Raw genomic sequence first — 22,239 nt, forward strand, 5'->3', positions numbered from 1 at the left:
TCCACCCCGGGTGCGCAGGCAGAGGAGTCCGGATCGTGGGGTTCGGCGGGGTTCTCCACCGGAAAGGTTCCGCAACTACGCCCCCCTCAATGCCTCGAAGACCCAGGTACTGATGGAGATCAGGGAGAAGCTCCCTAGGCCGGAGAGGATGCGCACACACCCCGGGAAGTGCAACCCCAACAAGTTCTGTCTCTACCACCGTGACCACGGCCACGACATGGAGGAATGCATCCAGCTCCGAGACGAGATCGAAGAGCTCATCCGGCGAGGTCGACTCGACAGGTTCATCCGACGCCGGCCTGAGGGTAGAGGAGATCGGCCAAGGGCCCTTCCGCAACCTGAACCACCAAGAAGGAAGGAGCAGCCCGGAGATCGGCCTCCCATCGGGACCATAGACTCCATCATCGGAGGGCCTCAAGGAGGAGCAGACCTCCCGCAACCGTGAAACTCGAGAAATCTGTAAATGTATCGCTTACGATTTCACCTTGAATCTAAATTCCTCTCTACTTGACATGCTCTTCCCACTTGGCATGGATTTGTCACGGCTGGGTATAACCCCTTCAAACGCCTAAAACAAAGTTATGTTAGGAACGGGAGGAGAACCTCATCCTAACATACTTAAAATGAAAATCCGATTATCTCGAGATCAGATTGGGGGAGAGGCCTTACAACGCCCTAATGCGCCCCCACAGCCATGTCAGGAACAGGAGGAGAACCTCGTCCTGGCATGAGCAAAGTCGAAGGCCCAGTTCTTTTAGACCGGATGGGGGGAGAGGTCTTATAGCGCCCTAATGTGCCCCCACAGCCATGTCAGGAACAGGAGGAGAACCTCGTCCTGACATGAGTAAAGTCAAAGGCCCGATTCTTTTAGACCGGATGGGGGGAGAGGCCTTACAGCGCCCTAACGTGCCCCCACAGTCATGTCAGGAACAGGAGGAGAACCTCGTCCTGACATGAGCAAAGTCGAAGGCCCGATTCTTTTAGATCGGATGGGGGGAGAGGCCTTACAGCGTCCTAACATGCCCCCACAGCCATGTCAGGAACAGGAGGAGAACCTCGTCCTGACATGAGCAAAGTCGAAGGTCCGATTCTTTTAGACCGGATTGGGGGGAGAGACCCTGGCGATGGCCCTTACGTGCCCCCGTGGGAACGGGAGGAGAACCTCGTCCTGATGGTGACGAAACCCGGCCGCCCGACAAGATCGGGTGAAGGGAAAAGGTCCCTCAGCGGCACCTCCACACTCCTACGCAACCCCGCAAAAAGCGAGGGGAGGGCCCTCACTCTGGAAAGAGGAGAGAAATTAAAGAGGAAGAGCGATGAGCTACGACGGAAACAGATAAAGGACGAACCACACCAAAGACCTAAAGAACCTCGTCTCAACAAAGACGGGGAGTTCCCACCAAACCCCCCTGGCCTCTAAGAAGGCTCTCGACACAGGTCAAGAAGACAGCGACGTCCCCAAAGTAATGCGGAGTTCAGACCGCCAAGCTCGAGCTTGCGGCCATAAACGATGAGGAAGGCAAGCCAATGTATCGACGATTGGGCGCCTCCCAACGACGTCAACATCAGACAAGTCGAACGATAAGAAAAGTTCGACGGACGATAATTTAATACAACGCGCGGATGAGGTAACACAAAATCTCTTTTTCATTTCATTTCCAAAATACACACTACAAAGCCCGAAAGGCCAAGAAAAGAAAAGCAAAACGATAAAAGCAGGACGAAACAACAAAAGAGAAAATATATACATGAAAGGACAGAAGGACGAAAAGAGCCCTAGGAAAGCTCTGCTCCCTCCGACCTAGAATTATCTGCTCCACCCCTCATCCAGGACTGCCTTAGATTCTCAATTTCTTCTTCTAGCTCTCTCCTTCTCTGCAGTGCGTCCTGGAGCATCCGATGAAGTCGCTGGCTCTCGGTCTCCGCCTCTCGACATCTCTTTCTCAAGACCTCAGATTCTGCCTCCGCATCCGCAACGGACTGCTGCTCGTATGCCAGCTGGATCTTCAATTGCTGCAGCTCAGCTGTCCTTTCCCCGAGGGCGACAGAAAGTCCTTCGACGGTTCCTCTCAGGGACTGGAGTTCATTGGAAGCCCGAGCAGAAGTCAGTTGAGCCCTGTCAGCCAGCTGCCTCTGAAGACGGGCGACTTCGTCGGTCGCCGCCCTGAGTCTCCCTTTATATTCCTCTACCTGTCTGCGCTAACCGGCCCGATGCATGTCATAGCTCACCTCGGCGTGCTGAAGCTGCTGCTGAAGGTCGGAGACCTTCTTCGACCACTCCCGGTCACCATCGGCCCGAGCCAAGAGCCGGGATGAACTTCCTCCCAGCTGGCCGATCTTCTCCATCGCAGCCGATAGTTCCACCTTGAGGACGCTAATCTTGGCGGCTTGAGCCCAAATGCGGTCGCTGGCGCTCTTCTTGCATTCCTCAAGCTCCTTCGTGAAATCCGCCTTCCTCCGGCTATACTCCATGATCCCCTTCACGTGGAGATTCCGAAAGTGGGTGGCCTCCGTGGTGGCTTCAGAATGACCTTCTCTCAATCTGCGAAGCTCGCCTTCCATCTTCTTTGACTTTTTGGTCAAGTGAAGGACTTCCTTCTTCAGCTGCTGGATCGTCGACTTCAGCGGGATCCCCAGGGGCAGGGAAAGTGCTTCTGCAGGACACTGCCATCGGAAGGCAAAAGCATCAAAACACGACTCATCGCAGGAAGAAAAGCAGAGAGAAGAAGGAGAGGAGGGAGAAGCCACCCACGATAAGAAATTCAACTTTATTGATTGGATGATTCTTGAAGACAAAAAGGAAAAGAAAAATTGCGATGAAATAAAAATACAAGGTTAGAGGTCTCAGACCTCAGGGGCAGGGGTTGGAGAACTCGGCATCCTCGGAAAGGGGGCTGCGATAGCAGTGGTAGCGGGTGAGGGACCGGCCTCGTCTTCGGACTCCTCACCTAGGAAGCTGAGGTTGAGCTCCGAAAATTTTCTGGCCACCTTCTCTTGGCAGAGCTCGAATCTCTTGATGAACGCCTCCTGACCGAATTGGACATTCAGATCCCTCATCTCCGCGGAGGTCTTGAATTCCTCTACCGCAAGGACCCTAGCCTCCGAGACCGGGACTGAAATCTGCTCAGCCAAGTTGGCGACCTCGGCCTCCGCCTTTCTCGCTGACTCCTCCAAGGTCTGCTTCTCCTTCTCCCGGGCTTGTTTCTCTCTTTTCAGGGCCTCTTGGAGGGCGACTACTTCGGCTGCCTTTTCTTTAAGACAGGCGACCTCGGCCTGACAGCGCTCCTCCACCTGGACGGCGTCCCTCCTCGCCCGATTTGTCGCCTCGATATTGGCGAGGAGCTGGTGCCCAATCTGCAAGGGCGACAAAGGGGTCGGAATAGGGGTCGAATAGCCGGTTAAATAGAGAATTATTTACCTCGAGGAAGGACTCTAGGGAGTCCCAGACCCGCTGCTCAGGATCGGCGCGGTCGATCCTCTCGACGACCTCCGGCAGGATGCAGCCGTCGATTAACCGCCTGATCAAGTCTCTGTCATTGAAGGGATTCTCCGGCTCCTCCTCAGAACAGAGGGACTCATCAGCGGTGGCTCGGCGGCTACTCACCCTGCGGGCCACCGACTTCCTTCTCTTTTCCCTCTCGGCTACGGGCGCCTCCATGGGGCGGACCCCCGAAGCGAGAGCCCCAGTCGGTGGACTCCTCGAAGAGGCCCGGGGGGCCGTAGGTTCGGCGTCCGAGGGAATGTCGATCGCTGGAGCCGCCTGGACGGGCACGGCCAAGCTCGACTCCTCCGCCCTGGCCCTCTTTGCCGATCCGACGGCTGCAGCACCCTTTCTTTTGTGGGCCTTGAGGCCTCTGGCAAGCATCCGTGCTGCTTCGGCGTCCATCCCTTAAAAAAAAAAAAAAAAAAAGAAGAGAAAGAGGAGAGAAATCAGAAAAAAAAAAAGAAGAGAAAAAAAAAAGAAAGAAAAAAAGAGAAAAAGAAAAAGAAAAAGAGAGAAGAAAGAAGAAAGAAGAAGGACAGAAGAAAAGAAGAGAAAGGAAAAGATGAAGTACTCGCAGGATCCTAGGGGCTCAGGCCAATGTTGAACAGAAATTGCTCCCTCAGAAGATTGGGAAGGGAAGGAGCGGAATAGGCGAGAAACTTTCGGGCAGCCTGGAGGTCATCCTCCCCCAGGCTGGGGGCCCGACGGACAGAATCCCTCAGAGAGCCCCAAGGGGGCAGGCCCAGCCTCAGGGTCGGGCAGTGGACGAAGAGGTATTTCTCCTTCCAATTGTGGATTGAAGAAGGGGCACCTTTCAGCAACCCCTTCTTGCCGAACTGAGGGGAGAAGTACCACCAGTCTTTCGTCGAAGGATGACGCTTGAAGGTATAGAAGTGCCTAAACAGGGAGAGGGACGGTTGGACCTCGACTACGTGGCAAAGGGAGAGAAATCCTATCAAAAACCTAAAAGAATTCGGAGCAACAGAAGCCAAGGAGATGTCTAGGAAGCGGAAGAGGACGACAACAAAGGACGGAAGCGGAAGCCGGAGTCCGGCACGGAACGCCTCCTGATACAGGCAAAAACGACCGGGTGGGGGAGTGCTAGCCCAGTCAGAGGGGCCAGACAGCTCCAGGTCGTACTCCGGAGGGACTCCATACTGAACCCTTATCAGAAGGAGTTCCTCCGGAGTCAGGGAACATGGAATGGTGTCCGACGCAAAAACTGGGCGGAGCCCAGCCCTAGACGCGGGTTCGTCTACAGAGCGAGGGACCTGGGGGTTTGAGGCGGAAAAACTCCCAGAACCGCTGGGAGCGGAAGAGCCGGACGACATTTCGAATAACTTCGAATGAGGACTCTAAAGATCCCGAAGAAGACGGACAGGATAAGGGGCGAGAGGTCACAGGAAACTAACTCGGAGGAATACAAAAAAATAATGGCGAAGAAGAGGCCCCTAAGTGGCGGGAAGAAAGATGAAGGTGCTGGGACTAACCTAGATCGCTCTGAGGGATGCAGAGGGGCGAGGACAGGGATGACTTGAAGGGCGCCTATGGCCCGAGAAGACGCCAACAGAAATAGGGCTCTCGAAGGAAGGGCAGATACTGGTAGAACTCTGGAACAGAATAAGGACCCTAAAGGTGGAAGGACGGGTTTAAATAGACCCTGGGATCCGGCGCCATAATGATCGCGAATCCCCCCAGGCCAGCCCGCGCCCGACACGTGTCCCACTCCCCCCGGCAGGCGGCTAAAAGCGGTTGACGGATTGGTAGGGCCATTATGGCACCGTACCTGGGCCAGTGTACCGACGGAAATTTCGAAGGGTCCCTTCGTATCGCCCCGATTCGAAAAGACTCCAGCACGCGCATATTTAATGCCAAAATATTTGGGGGCGGTCGTGAACAGGATTCGAGGAGACAACTTCAGCTATGCCAATCTCTCTGTACTTCCTTCATTCGAAATTCAAACTCGAAAGTAGGGGGACTGGTGTTGGGTATAAAATACCCACGGCCGAAGTTCTCAGCGGGATTGACCCTTGCGGGCTCTGTCCACGACGCCAAGAAAGACTCCGCTCGGACTTCTACGGGGGCCGGGCTCCGTCCACGACGCCAAGGAAGACTCCGCCCGGACTCCTACGGGAGCCGGGCTCCGTCCACGACGCCAAGGAAGACTCCGTCCGGACTCCTACGGGAGCCGGGCTCCGTCCACGACTCCAAGGGGGACTCCGCCCGGACTCCTACGGGAGCCGGGCTCCACCCATGACTTCAACCGCAAGGAGGACTCCGTCCGGACTCCTACGGGAGCCGGGCTCCGTCGCCAACTTCAACTGCCGGTAAGCTCTATCCGGACTCCTACGGAAGCCGGACTTCGCACCTAACTTTAATTGCAGGAAGACTCCGCCCGGACTCCTACGGGAGCCGGGCTCCGTCCACGATGCTAAGGAAGACTCCGTCCGGACTCCTACGGGAGCCGGGCTCCATCCACGACTCCAAGGGGGACTCCGTCCGGACTCCTACGGGAGCCGGGCTCCACCCACGACTTCAACCGCAAGGAGGACTCCATTCGGACTCCTACGGGAGCCGGACTCCGTCACCAACTTCAACTGCCGGTAAGCCCCGTCCGGACTCCTACAGGAGCTGGACTTCGCACCTAACTTTAATTGCAGGAAGACTCCGTCCGGACTCCTATGGGAGCCGGGCTCCGTCCACGACGCTAAGGAAGACTCCGCCCGGACTCCTACGGGAGCCGGACTCCATCCACGACGCTAAGGAAGACTCCGTCCGAACTCCTACGGGAGCCGGGCTCCATCCACGGCGCCAAGGAAGACTCTGCCCGGACTCCTACGGGAGCCGGGCTCCGTCCACGACTCCAAGGGAGACTCCGTCTGGACTCCTACGGGAGCCGTGCTCCGTCCACGACTCCAAGGGAGACTCCGCCCGGACTCCTACGGGAGCCGGGCTCCACCCACGACTTTAACCGCAAGGAGGACTCCGCCCGAACTCCTACGGGAGCCGGGCTCCGTCGCCAACTTCAACTGCCGGTAAGCCCCGTCCGGACTCCTACGGCAGCCGGACTTCGCACCTAACTTTAATTGCAGGAAGACTCCGCCCGGACTCCTACGGGAGCCGGACTCCGACCACGATGCCAAGGAAGACTCCGCCCGGACTCCTACGGGAGCCGGGCTCCGTCCACGACTCCAAGGGAGACTCCGCCCGGACTCCTACGGGAGCCGTGCTCCATCCACGACGCCAAGGAAGACTTCGCCGGGACTCCTACGGGAGCCGGACTCCGTCCACGACTCCAAGGGGGACTCCGCCCAGACTCCTACGGGAGCCGGGCTCCACCCACGACTTCAACCGCAAGGAGGATTCCACCCGGACTCCTACGGGAGCCGGGCTCCGTCGCCAACTTCAACCGCCGGTAAGCCCCGTCCGGACTCCTACGGGAGCCGGACTTCGCACCTAACTTTAATTGCAGGAAGACTCCGCCCGGACTCCTACGGGAGCCGGGCTCCGTCCACGACGCCAAGGAAGACTCCGTCCGGACTCCTACGGGAGCCGTGCTCCGTCCACGACTCCAAGGGAGACTCCGCCCGGACTCCTACGGGAGCCGGGCTCCACCCACGACTTCAACCGCAAGGAGGACTCCGCCCGGACTCCTACGAGAGCCGGGCTCCGTCGCCAACTTCAACTGCCGGTAAGCTCCGTCCGGACTCCTACGGGAGCCGGACTTCGCACCTAACTACAGGAAGATTCCGCCCGGACTCCTACGGGAGCCGGGCTCCGTCCCCGGCTGTGACTAAAGGAAGACTCCGTCCGAACCCCTGCGAAAGCCGGATTCCGAGCTCCTCTTGCCAGACACTCCAGCCGGACTTCAGCCGACAGACCTCCGCCCCCTGGCGCGCTGCAGTAACAGCCGCGATTCTGCTCCATTCCCTGCGGCAGATCCCACGCAACTCCATCACTCCACGACTCTGCCCCACTCCCTGCGGCAGATCCCACGTGGCTCCAGCATTCCACGACCTTGCTCCACCTCCTGCGACGGATTCTGCGAGGCTCCATCTCTCCTTGGCAAGCCGCAATAATGGCCACGGTCCTGCTCCACTTCCTGCGACGGATACCGTGCGATTCTCCTATCCTCTGACAAGTCGCGACAACGAACGCCGCTCCGCTTCTCGTGGTCGACTCCACGTGGCACGCCCCGGTAATGGCCACGGATCCACCCCACTACCCTCCGCAATAAATTCCTCCTGACTCTGGGCGGCCCACTACCAGACGGTTACAGACGTCGCTATCAATTTGTTTCCCCCTCCGTCTATAAAAGGGGAACCCCAGATACGTTATTCTATAAGCTCTCGTTTTTACATAAAAACTCTGCTAAAATTTTCGTTCGAACACTCCATTCTTGTTGAGGCAGAGAACTGACTTGAGCGTCGGAGGGTCTTGTCGGAGCAACCCCACCTCCGGTTTAGACTTTTTTTGCAGGTCCCGGCGGCGACCGCAACTCCCTCGACTCCAGCTTCTCCGGCGCAAGCGGATTTTTGCACCAACAATTGTTATAACAATCGCATGCAACTTACTGTTATCGTGAAAAATCTACGCTTGACATATTCAATTTATACGGATCCATATCTTGCTGCCAGCTAATTTAGGGGGCATCATATTATTGATTATATGTATTTCAAAAAATATTGCGGGACACATCCACCGTAATAATTTTTTTTTTGATACATACAGACGATTACACCACTCCAATATGAGAGCAGTTCAAAAATTTAGAATACAAAAAATCCCATAGAATCGATGGGCAGCTCTTGTCCTGACGCCAAATTCAGTCTTCGGAGTGCTCTGCTATATACGATGTGACTTAATCTATCGTGCTGTTTATCTTTCGATAGACATACTGCACCACCACTACAACAGAGAGACGAAGTGCAATCTATTATATCAGAGAGGAGCGAATGGGCTTCTAACTACTTCATGCTGTCACGAATCCATCCAATGACGGTCGGTAGAATCTCTCTTAATAAAAATCCTCTCTACCTGCAACTCCTGCATGACAAAGATAATATCCGTCCAGGTAGTATGAAGCTCAGCACTCAAGACTGAAGGCTTAAAGAGATGGGAGCTTCTAGCCACCAGCAATCTGATATTTAGACTGCATATGACAAATCCCACACCATCTTTCTCATTCTGCCATCAAAATTCATCTTGACAAATTTTGAAAGAGAAAGCTCTTAGGATATGAAAATGATTCTTCGAATCGCTACAGGGATAATAAGAGAGTCCCAATGAATAAGAACATCAAAGGATAAACCAACAGCATCGAAATAATTATATTTTACGGTCAAAAAAATAGTTCTTTTTGACATCCGATGTGCAGAAAATATCTCCTGTAATATTGTGACCATCAACGACAAGGGTGGGAATACTATACCGTGCACGAAAAGTTTTTCACATGCGACGCAGAGCCTCCTCACAGGCATTTCCCAAACAACGGTATTTCGGAGATGAATATTTCCAGCTCAAGGTGCAAATCAGACGGTATCGCAGATCATTACCCATACCAAACCTTGATAAATATATAACCTGCCGTATTTCTAGAGACTTGAAATTAATTAAGTTTAAGATCTGTCTGACACATTGGATTAGAGCGTGAGACCAAAGTTTATTTTTCCTGTCTACATTCTTGTCGTCCGAATCCATTTCCTTCGAGCTAGTTCAAAAATTTTCCATCGCAATGTAACCGAAAACTCTCGAAAACATTACATACATTACAGCAACTGTTAATTGAGATGTTATGGCAGTCATTATTCTAAACTATGTCCTGCAGCAAGCTTAAAGATCAATAAATGTAATGAGATATGAATGTAGCAGCTAGCAGGTTGGCTCCCATCTTTCTCACGTAGCTATAGTTGAGATCAAGGAAGGGCCTTGGCACAACTACTGACCGATTATAGAAATGAAGAGATCTATATATGGCTGTTTTTTTATGATACAAAATAGATAGTCATATCATTGTAGTACGAAAGCAGTTTAAAAAGTCAAAGTATCAAATATCTTTCAAGTTCTAGAGGCGTACGCCCCCTTGATGCCAGATTTAGACTCCAGTATGCTGGGCAACAAAAGAGGCAATCAAGTTTACAACACTATTAGCCTTTCGATAAATATGCTGAATGGTCACCTCGACGGAATGGCGAACGGACCTCCAGATGTTGCGCAGAAGCGGGTGAGCATCCAAATGCTTCGCCTCATCCCTGATCTAGCCAATAAATGCGGCGGAGTCACCTTCAATGATATCCTTTCAAGCCGCAACTCCTGCCTCACGCAAATGATGCCCGCCTAAGCGGCATGAAGCTCAGCATCAGAAATGATCAGGTCAAAGAGTTATGCCCTCCTACCATCAAAAGTTTAGTATCCGGATCTCGGATAACAAAGCCCGACCCACCTCTGCCCTCTCTAACACTATCGTTGAAGTTAACTTTGACAAACTTCGAAGGAGGGGGCTCCCAAAAAATGAACAGAACTTATCGGGTCGCTGCAGATGCAGCAGAGAGTCCCAGAAGCTCGAGGTGGCAAGACTTGGGCTAGCAGTATCAAAGTGATAGTACTCCGTAGCTAAGCAGTATGCTCTCTCCAACACACGCCACATAGGCACAATCTCAACGTCGAACATTAGGTTGTTTTTAGATAGCCAGATCTGATAGACGACATTTACCATCCTGCAGCCTCTAGGTGAGTTCTCGATCATGCTCCGACGGATCGTATTTAAGAATGGTGGAAGCCAAGGGCCATAGTTTGCCCCCAATAGCTGGCCACCTACCATCCTCCAAATCAAACTCGCTCTCAGACAGCGAAGAAGAGCATGCTCTATTGACTCCTCCTCCAACTCACAAACTGGGCAAGTAGTTGGGACCTCCATTCCTCTGTCTCTAAGGAGAGTCCGCATCGGTAGCCAGTTCCAGGCAATCTTCCAGAGGAAGAGCTTGATCCTGGGATGGACAGCCACTTTCCAAATCCAAGCCGCATCGATTCTCCTCTCAGGCACCGATCTACTCATATCGATGAGGTTCCTAACATGGACATTAGGATAGCAAGACCGCCCCCACATGCTCAAGTCCTAGTTCCAATGGATAGGAATTGAAATGGTAAGAATCATGTCAGCAAGTTGTCTACCAAATGGGTGGGTGACCTCCGAAGCCCTCCAGCACTGTTGTCAATAGAGATCAAGCATCCTGATGCATATTGATCGAAGTCCTATCACCAATCAGCCACCTCACTCGGGCTACCACTGCAAGGGCACAAGCACAAATCTCTCTCCAGATGAATGAACAACTGCGATCAGTACGAACATGAGACCCCTGGCTCCATGTTCTATAACGAGCCCTCATCACGTTGCTCCACAAATAATCAGGCTGGATGAGGAATCCAGCAATGTATCTATATATCATAGCCTCCCTCCTTATCAACAAGGACTAGATTCCAAGATCTCCATCCCATACTGGCTGGCAGACCACCTCTCAGAAAAGCAAGTGAAGTCCATGACCCCCCGACGAGTGCCCCATAGAAAATTTCAAAACTGCTGCCTCAGATTCCTAAGTGAGGAGCAAGGCACAACAGTATTCACCAGGGGGCAGATCGAAATAGAGCTCAGAACTGATCTCACAAGGATAGTCCTACCCATCATGGATTGAGCATTGACTTGCCAGTCGTCGAGGTGATCCTGGACCCACTGCCTCATCTATCTACAGTCGACCCTCCGAATCTTCACCCTATGATAGGAACTCCCAGGTAGGTTAGGATCTCAGTTTGCTTAGGGATCCCCAATCTATCCCGAATCGTCTGCTTTATCCAGATCCATATCTTGGGGCTAAAAGTAACAGCGGACTTCTACAAATTCATAAGCTGGTTAGAAGCCTGAAAATAGACCTCAACAATAGTCGTAAAATATCTCATATTTCAGATCGAGATCCGACTAATGAGCAAGCAATCACTTGCAAAAAAAAGATGCGAGAGTGGCTCTCTCAGGGGCTGGCCAATGGGGCTTTAGCTCCACCCTCTAGACCACCACCTGAAGTGTATGAAAAAGAGCATCAGCACAGAATAAAAAGGTAAGGGGAGAGGGGGTACCCATGGTGAAGACCACCTATCGAGTGGAAGAAGTCAGTCGAGGCACCATTGATTAGGATGGCAAAGCTTCGGATCCCCACATGATCCATTTGATCCATCTATCTTAGAAGCCAAACTCAAGAAGCATCTGACGAAGGAACCGATGGTTCATCCGATCATAGGCCGGCTATATGTCCAGCTTGATCGTCATCAATCTTCGATGCATTGGTGCACACCGCAGATTATGCATAAACTTCTAGGCAAGTAAGATATAGTCGGTAATGTAACGGCCATTAACAAAAGCATCCTACTTCAGACTGATCAAACATAGAACAACCGGCTTCAGATGCCCGACCAGGACTCTCGCACATACTTTATAGAAAGTGGTACAATGACTGATCAGTCTAAAATGACTCAGGATCGATAAATCAAGTCTCTTTGAAATAAAGGTAATCAATGTCTTCTTCTAATCCATCGAGATGCTTTTGGACTGAAAAACCAACTGCATCGCTTCAATCAACTCATTGCCAACAATAGGTCAGTATTGTCGAAAAAAGAGTAGGGGAAATCCATCAGGCCCCAGAGCCTTATCCTCCCTGAGAGATCAGAGAGCCCTCTGCACCTCCTCAGTATACATAGGGTGGGTCAAGACCTCATTCTCCTCCTCCGAGATGCGGTAAGCAGGCTGGAACCACTGTAAGGAGGCACCGCCGCCCAAGGGGGTAGTCCACACTACTAAAAATTAAGATATTAGCGACGGTATTATCGACAATAACTTTTTCATTGATAATAATTTATTAAATTTATTAAATATTTATTAAATTTATTAAAAATTATTAGCAATGGTACTATTAACGATGGATCTAGCCATTGTAAAATATATATATATATATATTTATTAAACTTATTAACGATCGCTAAATGAGTATTAGCGACAGTTATCACTATCTTCAATAATTTTTTTTTATTTGTTAAACTTATTAGCGATGATAGGAAGCGTATTAGCGACGGCATTTACCATCATTAATAATCTATAATTTTTTTTTTATTTTTTTGAATATAATATAATTTTAAATTTAAAGCTTATCTTCATCATTCATTATCTAAATAATTATCGTTATAATATCGTCACAAAAGATTGCATCGATCCGATAGCCCTAGCTATATCGATCAATAAAATTTGATTTCGACGGTCACAAATAATCGCCTGATAATCTGATAGATAGAGATCATCGATAGATCCAAAAATTTATAAAAATAATCTCAATGATATTTAGAGTATACTATCAAAATTTTATTTCAATCGAACATCATTATCATGATCGATCTAGTGCGAAATGATTTGAACCGTTAAATGAAAAACGACATCCAATTATAAGATAATTTTTTAGATAAATAATTTTTGCTACTACTTTGATCGTTTATACAATGGTGATCATAAACTTCAAACCATTCGCATATGAATGATCCAAAACTATATATCTCTTGATACTTATTCTTAAAGTCCTTAAGTAATTATACTTATACTTTTATAAAATCTGTTTAACATAGATGGTTCATACATGTACAGTTTAGATTTTATGATCATCATCATACAAATATTTAAAGTAGTAGCAAAGATCATTTGTCAAAAAAATCATCTTAATCAGACGTCGTTTGATCTTTTGATCACTCATTTTTTATTTAACAGTTGAAATTATTTCATGCTAAATTGACCATGATAATGATGTCTGATTGAAGTAAAATCTTGATAGTATGCTACAAATATCATCAAAATCATTATTGTAAATTTTTTAACCCATAGATGTAGTCATTCGTGACCATCAAAATTAAATTTTATTGATTGACATAGCTAGGGCTATCGAATCAGGACCACCTTTTGTGATAATACTCTAATGATAATTATTTAGATAATAAATGGTGAAGATAAATTTTAAAATTTAAAATTATACCATATTCAGAAAAAAAATATCGATAAATTTTTTATTAATTTGATCTATGATTATTAGCAAAGGATTTTTTTATTATTAGCAATGGCATTTAGCCGTCGCTAGTAATTTTCTCCCTTTCCGCCTATTATTTTTTTCAGGTGCCCTCATTTCCCCCCACCCCCTTCCCCGCACACCTTGATTTTCCCCCACACCCTTCCACGCATGCATATCATCTTCTCCGAGCTCTCCTTTTTCCATCGACCGCCTCCTCCTCCCTCTGCCGTTCCTTTTGCTGGATCGGCCCCCTGCCGCCTCCTCTTACTGGATCGGGCTGTCGATCGCCCCCCCTTCTCCCTCTATCACTCCTCTTACTGGATCGGCCTATCGCCTCCCCCTTATCAGATTAGGCCCCCCGCCACTCCCCTTGCTGGATCGGCCCTTTGCCGCCTCCCCCTTACCGAATCGAGCCCCTTGCCACCTCCCCTTACTGGATCAGCCCCCCGACCGCCTCTTGCCTCTCCGAGCCCCTGACCGCCTTCCTAAGCCTCCAACCACCTCCCACCTTTTCGAAACTCCGACCGCCTATCGCCTCCTCGAGCACTCGACCACCTCCCCGAGCCCCCGATCGCCTCCCACCTCCCCAAACCCCTGACTGCGAACCTTCAGCCACCTTCCACCTCCCCAAGCCACTAAAAATTCAGACTATTAGCGATGGTTAGTTGGTGTCGCTAATGGTCCACATATCGTTGCTAATAACCTCACCTTCGCTAATTTCATTATAACAGCTAATCTAAAAAATTTGATCGCTAAATATCCTTATTAGCAAAGAAAATCCTTGCTATCGCTAATAAGGCTATTAGCAACGACTTTAACGATAAAAAAAATTATATCACTAATTATTTTTAAATTTTTAAATTAATTTTTTTTAAAAAAATAAAAAATATTAACGACGAATGCCATCTCTATTTTTTTTAATTTTTAAATTAAATAATTTTTTAAAAAAATATTAGCAACGGCATTATCATCACTAATGCTGTCGCTAATAAGTATTAGCGACGGTATTTTTCATCGCTAATACATTACTAATAATTAATTTTATTTTTTTTAAAATAATACTAATATTTTTTAAAATCTATTTTTATTAATCGTAATAAATTATGGTTCCTAATATCTGTTATAATTAAAATCCAAAGATAATATGACAATCAAAAATTAAAAACTAATTATATTATATTAAAAATATAAATTATATATTTTTTTACAAATAGTATCAAAAAATAATAATATATCAAAAAAAATCAGATCCGATCCTCGTCGTCGTCTGCCTCTGCCTCTTCCTCCTGCTCCTCTCCAGCAGGTGGTGTATGATAGCTGTATATCCCAGCATCCTGTAATAAAAAAATAAAATAATATTAGTAAGTTCGATATGGAGATATATTTTTCGATACGGAGATATATCTTTTGATATACTTTTTTGATTTTCAAACAGATTATTCCTATATATTTCATTCGATGATATAGAGCTATAGACACCCCTGATCTATCGATTGAACGGTTAGATTAAATTTTTAACCTCTAAATCTTTTTTTCGAACTCTAAATCTAAATATATGAAGCTTCTAAATATAAAAATTTAAAACAAATAAAAAGATTTAGTAATATAATTATCTGATGTGATGGCTGGGACAACAAGCCCAATCGATCATACAGCTGTAGGTCTCGAAGAAGCTTCACAACCGTATCACTGATGGCATCCAGGTGGCTCTGAGGTTGCTGGCTCAGAATAATTAAAGTGTTGAAGTTTACCACATAGAATGTGTACCGCAGAATCGTATGAGCTGATGCATGAGAGCTCTCTCCTCTAGTGCTCCCTCTTTGGATATAACGGCTCTGGCCTCGAAAAGATATGATCTATAATCTCTAAAAATAAAAATAACTATGTATTATATTATATTAACTGTATATTAGAATAAAATAACTATGTATCATATTTATTTAACTATATATCATGATACCTTAATTTTGTCCTATATTTATAAAAGTAATGTACATAATTTATGACTAAAAAAAATGAGCAATATTAGTCTGAAACATAAATCAGAAAAAAGATATCTGACTGCATCAATAGGATACTTTTGCCCAGATCTTGATGATGTATAATTTCAGTTCCCTTTCGAGCATCCTAGCTTCTGCAAGAAGTAGTTCTTCTTCGATGAAAGGTAACTTGTCACAAGTATTTGTTATCCGATGGAGTTTGACTTCTATCTTTGTAGCCATGCAGACCAACACATTATCATGTACTGCTAGGTGAGAATCATTTTTCTGCTAATACATTGTAGATGCTAATTAACAATCTTACATAACATCTGATCTCTCTGATGAAGGATCTGAAGCGAAAATTTAGTGCAGGGACAAAATGGTAATTTTAAAATTTTTTCAAAATTATTATTTTACAGTAGAATTATTAATTAATCTCATTAATTAATACTAATTAACCCTACACTAGGATCTAAATATGATACAACAGCATGCATTTAAATTTAAAATTCAAATTTGAATCAGTAAACGTTTTACAATACTGTGTTCAGAACACATCACCTTTCGCGGGTAGTCGATCACCGCAATCTGATCACCGTCGGGGGGCTCTGATCGTCACGTCACAGCCACATAAATATCTGGCCTCTGCGGATCGTCCACACGAAGCTCCCATCTGATCAGCTCCTCACGAATGCTAGTTCGTGATTTCACCCTTTTGATGGCAGATGTTGATCAAACTCCTTCGATCGATGTGTGCCGACTTCTCGGATACTCCAGATCGTCTGCACAGTTGCTTGAGAGGTTGATTGATCTCTCTCTAAAATTTGGTGGACTCACGACATTCGTGGCACACCAATCTCACTTCCCGAACCCTAGGTAGAAACCCTAGGGTACACACAAAAAATCCTGCGCCCAATTTTCTCTCTTTTCTTTCTTTTTCTCTCGGAAGGTTTTGGACCTTCACCTTGTGCAGAAGCCTTCCTCACGCTCCAAAGTTTCTCTCCTAAAATTTTTACGCACGTCCCACCTTTCTCCTCTTTTTAAAACAACGTCGAACGTGTCTTATCCGCGTGAGAGGATAAAGACAAGAGGTTACACATTTGAATTCAAATCAAATTTGAATTCAAACGAAAATCAACTTATCCCTATCCTTTTGGGCGTGAGAAGAGAAGGGGCGTGGCTCTTTGTGTGTGGAAAATGTTTCACGAGAAATCTTTTCTCGTGTAAGTAATGTGGCGCACAAAATGGATAAGGATGAAAGGGCAAGTGATAAGTTGTCCATTCAAATTCAAACATGCTTTGAATTTGAATGGCTAACTAATTATTTTATCCATCCATATGGTGCACAAATGAGGGCGTGGGGAAGGGTTTTGCGTGAGAAAAATTTCATGAGAAGTTTCTTCTCGTGAATTCAAATGGGTGCAAGGAAGTTGGGTGTCGCAGAGAATTTAAAACAAAGTGGTTTGATTCAAATTGAGCCAACCTAGTTTAAAATAGGTCAAGCACAATTAGATCAGATTAAACCCAACATAATTAGGCTTAATTAGGCTCAATAAAATCCTAATCAAATCAGAAATTAACTAAACCTAACCCCTGATCAAATCAGGGACTAAACCACCTTAGCGATTAGGTCAACATTTAACCTAATCAGGTCAATCCAAACTGAATCCAATTCAATTGGACTTGATCCAAAAATAATTACTCAATCAAATTAAGTTAATTAGTGATTAAATCACTAATTAAACCTCTCATAAATATTGAGTCTAAATCCGATTGGCAATCAGGCATCAGAGATCATCGATATAAAACCCTGATCAAAGAGTTTAAATTTCAAATTCAAAATTTAAAATTCAAAATTTTGACCCCGGTACCCAAAATGTGTGGAACTCATGATTAGAGAATCCTAATTCTCAATCATAGAGTCCCAGATAAATAAGACTCATAATCAGCCATCAGATCAGAAAGGAACCTCTAATGTGTGTGACCCCGCAGGTTCGAACCTAAACCGGTAGCACAGGAACCAATTTCTGTACTAATCGAAGTGACCATCTAGCAATGGTATCCGATGACCGGATAGGTCGAATAATCACAATCGTAACATTCAGAACCTACGTGAATATGGTTACCGTATAATTCATCCCTTTTGACCCCTGTGTTTAGGACGACTCAGGGTTAAACTGTCAATCCTGATGATATCATCCGAATCATGCTCAACTCAATTAGTCCTGTGACTCCTCACTAGGACTACCCTGGCCAAGGTTTTGCTAAATTGAAACACGACTGTACACAGCTCCTAAACTAGAGTGGTCAATCCCATCTTGACACACGCACCGACAAGTCAAGTACTTGACTACACCCAGCAACCTTCCGTCACTGAATTAAAAATTCAGGTAGTCAAGTGCCTAAGTGCAGTGAGTTGCTTGCAAGTCACCGTAGCGGTCTTAGGTCGGAGGGACATTTATACCCATATCCCATCGGAGCAAATCTTGACAGCAGAAATAGCTCCGGAGTTGGTCACGTTCAGTGCAGATGTACCATTACATCTCACCTGTATGCCATACCAGTGTCTCCACACTCTTTGGTTATGAGGACAACCAACTCATATGGCACACAACGACCTATGCTCGATAAACATTGTCGTCCTTGGTAATAACGTATCATTTGATCGCGAACATGTTTAAGGACTAAGCGACAAATCCTCCTTTGTCGAGTCTAAATAGTCCTAAGGACTTCACCACAACACAGGAGTTCATTAGAAGATGAAACATTTGTGATGAAAAAATACCAAAATAACTTTTATTTATTTATAATTCATGTACTAATACAAAAAGGAGCACAACCGTCAACAGACTGACGATTGGCTTTGGGACACTATTCCCAACAGGATCGATATCGATTAATGGATCTAGAGATAGGTTTGCTATGGTATATCATGCAGCCGTTTTTCCAACGAAATGTTCTCAGGTACAATCGAGCTCCGACTTTCCAACATTCTCAAGCACTGGACTGTCGATCAGAGATCGAGGGAAGGCGCCAGTGACTTCAGCCGATGACGGGTCATCTGCAGGCCTTCCAACTCTTTTCGACATTCGAATCTCCGAGAGTGAGTCATCCTTAGCCAATTCGACATTGACCAAGTGGCTCATCGAAGCTGCTCTTCTCCCGACTGATCAAGAGAATAGGAAGAATCGGACTGTCACTGAGATATTTTCTTCCTTTTATCTGATGATACTCGGGGTAAATTTTTTGATTTTTTTTTATCTGACTTGATTTATCTTCTACTTTCTATGGGCACATGACATGCATGATCTAGAGAGTGGCTATCGAAAGATTACCGACTTTAATTGATCGTGGATGGATAAGGTGGCGACCGTCACCATCGAAAAGAATACTACCGTCGAACAACTCCAGGCAGCAACTGAACGTGAGAAAAAACTACTAGAGAAGATCTCCCAAATGACGGCCGACCTACAGTTCTCCAGAGCCAAACTTGAGTTGGCTTGCCAAAATATCATATTCTTTGTGTCACGGATCAAGAGCAAGAAGCACTCTATCCATCAGCTCCGGAGAGAAAGAGATGGATGTATTGAAGTATTGGAAGCGAGTACGGAAGGCATCGAGCCACCCTGAAAAGACTGGCACTGGCCGGTGCTGAGTCGGCCATCGCACGAGCTGAGACAGAGTCGACGAGAAAAGCCTTGAGTCTGGCTGTCGAGAACTTCAAAAATTTTGAAAAATTCAAAGAAAATTTTTTTGAAGGCAAATATGCATCCTACTGCATCGAGTATGAGGACAGTCAAAATACGATTGAAAAATTATATCCAGATTTAGACTTGAGCAGCATCATTTCTCCTAGTTCGGGAGATGAAGCTGCTGAAGAAGGGGCTGTGCCGATCGAAGATGACGCACCGACTGCACCAGAAGCATTCCAATCGTCGATGCTGCATCAGAGCAAGGGGATGAAGACAATGACTGGTGATCGGTGTAGTATTTTTACTTTTTTTTTTGTAATTAGAAGAATTTTTTAATCAAATTTTAGTCCAATTTTTGTAACTTTCTTTTCAATGAATGAAAGAATTTTTTTCAAGTACAAACTCTTTCTTTCTTTCTGTGTACCTGCAATATCATAGAATTGTAGTTTGACTACCGAATATTGATCGACAAATCGAACGTTCATAGTAATTGTAGAATTATTCGTTAGTCGGACATCAATTGACATACTTTATCTTTTAGATATTAGGATAAACGGTGATAGACCGACTATCCTTTGACTGGCCGTAGTCGAGTCAGTATGTCTAGTTATTTGATAAATGATGGCAAGCCAAATATCCTTTGACTGATCGTAGTCAAGTCGGTATAGTTTCAATTCGATCTAGATCGTATTGGCATAGTATTCTGCATAGTTAAAACTAAGTTAGCATAAATAGTTGTTCAATTAAAGTCAATTTTTACAGTAGAAAGTCGAGATATAGTCGATACCGAGATATAGTCGGTATATCGATGTGTCGATTTTTACAGTGAAAAATCAAAATATAGTCGATAGAAATTGACCGTCCATTTATCGATCTAATATCACTTTGTAGTTGGCCAAAATTTTTGTGATTATGAAATTCAATATTTCATTCTGAGCATTGTACATTTGAACAACTTTATTGATAATATATCTTTAAGTTGTCAGCATTCCATCTTTGAAGCATAGCTGTTCCCTCAAGAATTTTCAATTGATATGCGTCCGATCTAAGTGTCTCGATTATTCTGTAAGGTTCTTTTCAATTTGGAGATAATTTTTTTTGATCCAGAGGTTTTGAAACTTTTGCTTTTCTTAAGACCAGATCTCCTGGATAGAAAATCTTCGGTTTAACTTTTATATTATAATATCGGGCTCCTCTTATACTGTCATCCAGATTTGAGCTTGCTGTCGGACTTCTGGAAGTAAATCTAGATCGGCTCTTCGACACTTTGAGTTGCTCGACTCATTGTATTGTTCCACCCTCACTGATGGTAATTCGATCTCAAGTGGGATCATCATTTCTGTTCCATAAGCCAGATTGAATGGCGATTCTCTAGTTAGTATATGAGGAGTTATTTTATATACCCATAAGATCGGATACAGTTCTTCTACTCAGAGGTCTTTAGCTTCATTCAGTCTGATTTTAAGTCCATGCAAGATTGCTCGGTTTGTCACATCCACTTCACCATTGGATTGTGGATAGTCGACTGATGTAAATTTGTATATAATATAAAATTTGACATCGAACTCTTTGAAGTTCTGATTGTCAAATTATCGATCATTGTCGGTGATGATGGTATGTGGTAGACCGAATCTGCATATGATTGACTTCTGAATGAAGTCTTTCATCTTACTTTCAGTGATATGTATCAGAGATTCAGCTTCCACCCATTTGGTGAAGTAGTCAATGATAATCACTATGAAATTTTTCTGACCAGATGTTGGAGAAAAATGATCGAGTATGTCTATTCCCCATTGTGCGAAGGGCCATGGTGCAATAATTGATGTCAACTGACTAGCTGGTTGGTGTTATATATTTGCATATTTTTGACATGGTTCACACCTTCGGACAAGTTCAGCTGCATCTTTCTTCATGGTAGGCCAATAATATCTTTGTCGTAAGATTTTATAAGTCAAAAATTTGTCTTCCAAGTGATTTCCACAAATCTCTTTGTGTACTTCTCTAAGTGCATAGTCGGCATCTGTTAGTCTCAAATACTTCAGTAAGGGAAGAGAGAATGATCTTTTATAAAGTTGACCATTCATAAAAATATATTGTGAGGCCGTTCATCTGAATTGTTTGGCTTTTGAAAGGTCTGTTGGTAGAGTTTCATTAGTCAAATATTGGATGATTGTTTCCATCCAACTCGGTTCATCATTGATTTGTAGCACTTCTTTAACTTTATCGATACTCGACTGTTCAAGACATTCGACGAATGTCTGACCAAACGAGTTGAATGAAATAGTTGCGAGTCGAGAGAATACATCGACTCGAGCATTTTCTATCTTTGAGATGTGAAAGATCTCAAAATATTTTAAAGTTGATATTAAATCTTTTACCTTTTGAAGATACTTCATCATAACGGGGTCTCGAACTTCAAACTCATCTTTAACCTGCCCGATAATCCATTGTGAGTAGGTGAAGACCTTCAGATTGTCGATATCAAGCTCTTTGGCAATCCTCAAGCCGGCTAGGAGAGTTTCATACTCGGCTTGGTTATTTGAAACTTTAAAATTGAATCGAATGGCATACTCAATTACCATCCCTTCAAAATTGATGAGGATGAGATCGGCTCCACTACCCTGTGTGTTGGATGCTCCATCAATATGTAATACCCACACCGATATTGATTCAAGCTTGAAAATTTCAACTGATTTTATTTTGTCATTCGATTCAACCTCAGGATTATTGTCAGGTATAGTACACTCGGCAACCAAGTCGGCTAACACTTGTGTCTTCATCGATGGACATGGATGATATTGGATATCAAACTCACTGAGTTTTATTGTCCACTTTATCATTCGATCTGAAGTATCAGGTCAGTGTAAAATCACCTTCAATGGCTGGTCTGTCAAGACGACAATGGGATGTGCTTTGAAGTATGGACGAAGTTGCTGTGAAGATATGATTAGAGCATAAACCATCTTCTCCATCTTTGAATATCTTATTTCAGC

The 22,239-nt window shown here is 45.5% G+C and overlaps 1 protein-coding gene across 1 annotated transcript; it reads right to left on the reverse strand.

Moving 5' to 3' along the window:
- Nucleotides 1-14,816: 14,816 nt before the first annotated feature.
- Nucleotides 14,817-22,026, reverse strand: LOC140859683 (uncharacterized). The gene is made up of 2 exons (XM_073261905.1): nucleotides 21,625-22,026; nucleotides 14,817-14,906 (listed from the first exon to the last, which is right to left on the reverse strand). The coding sequence occupies exons 1-2, from the start codon at nucleotides 22,024-22,026 to the stop codon at nucleotides 14,817-14,819; spliced, it is 492 nt and encodes a 163-aa protein (XP_073118006.1).
- Between the last annotated feature and the right edge of the window lie 213 nt (nucleotides 22,027-22,239).

This window comes from Elaeis guineensis, chromosome 8 (genome assembly GCF_000442705.2).
Source record: "Elaeis guineensis isolate ETL-2024a chromosome 8, EG11, whole genome shotgun sequence".
Taxonomy (NCBI): domain Eukaryota; kingdom Viridiplantae; phylum Streptophyta; class Magnoliopsida; order Arecales; family Arecaceae; genus Elaeis; species Elaeis guineensis.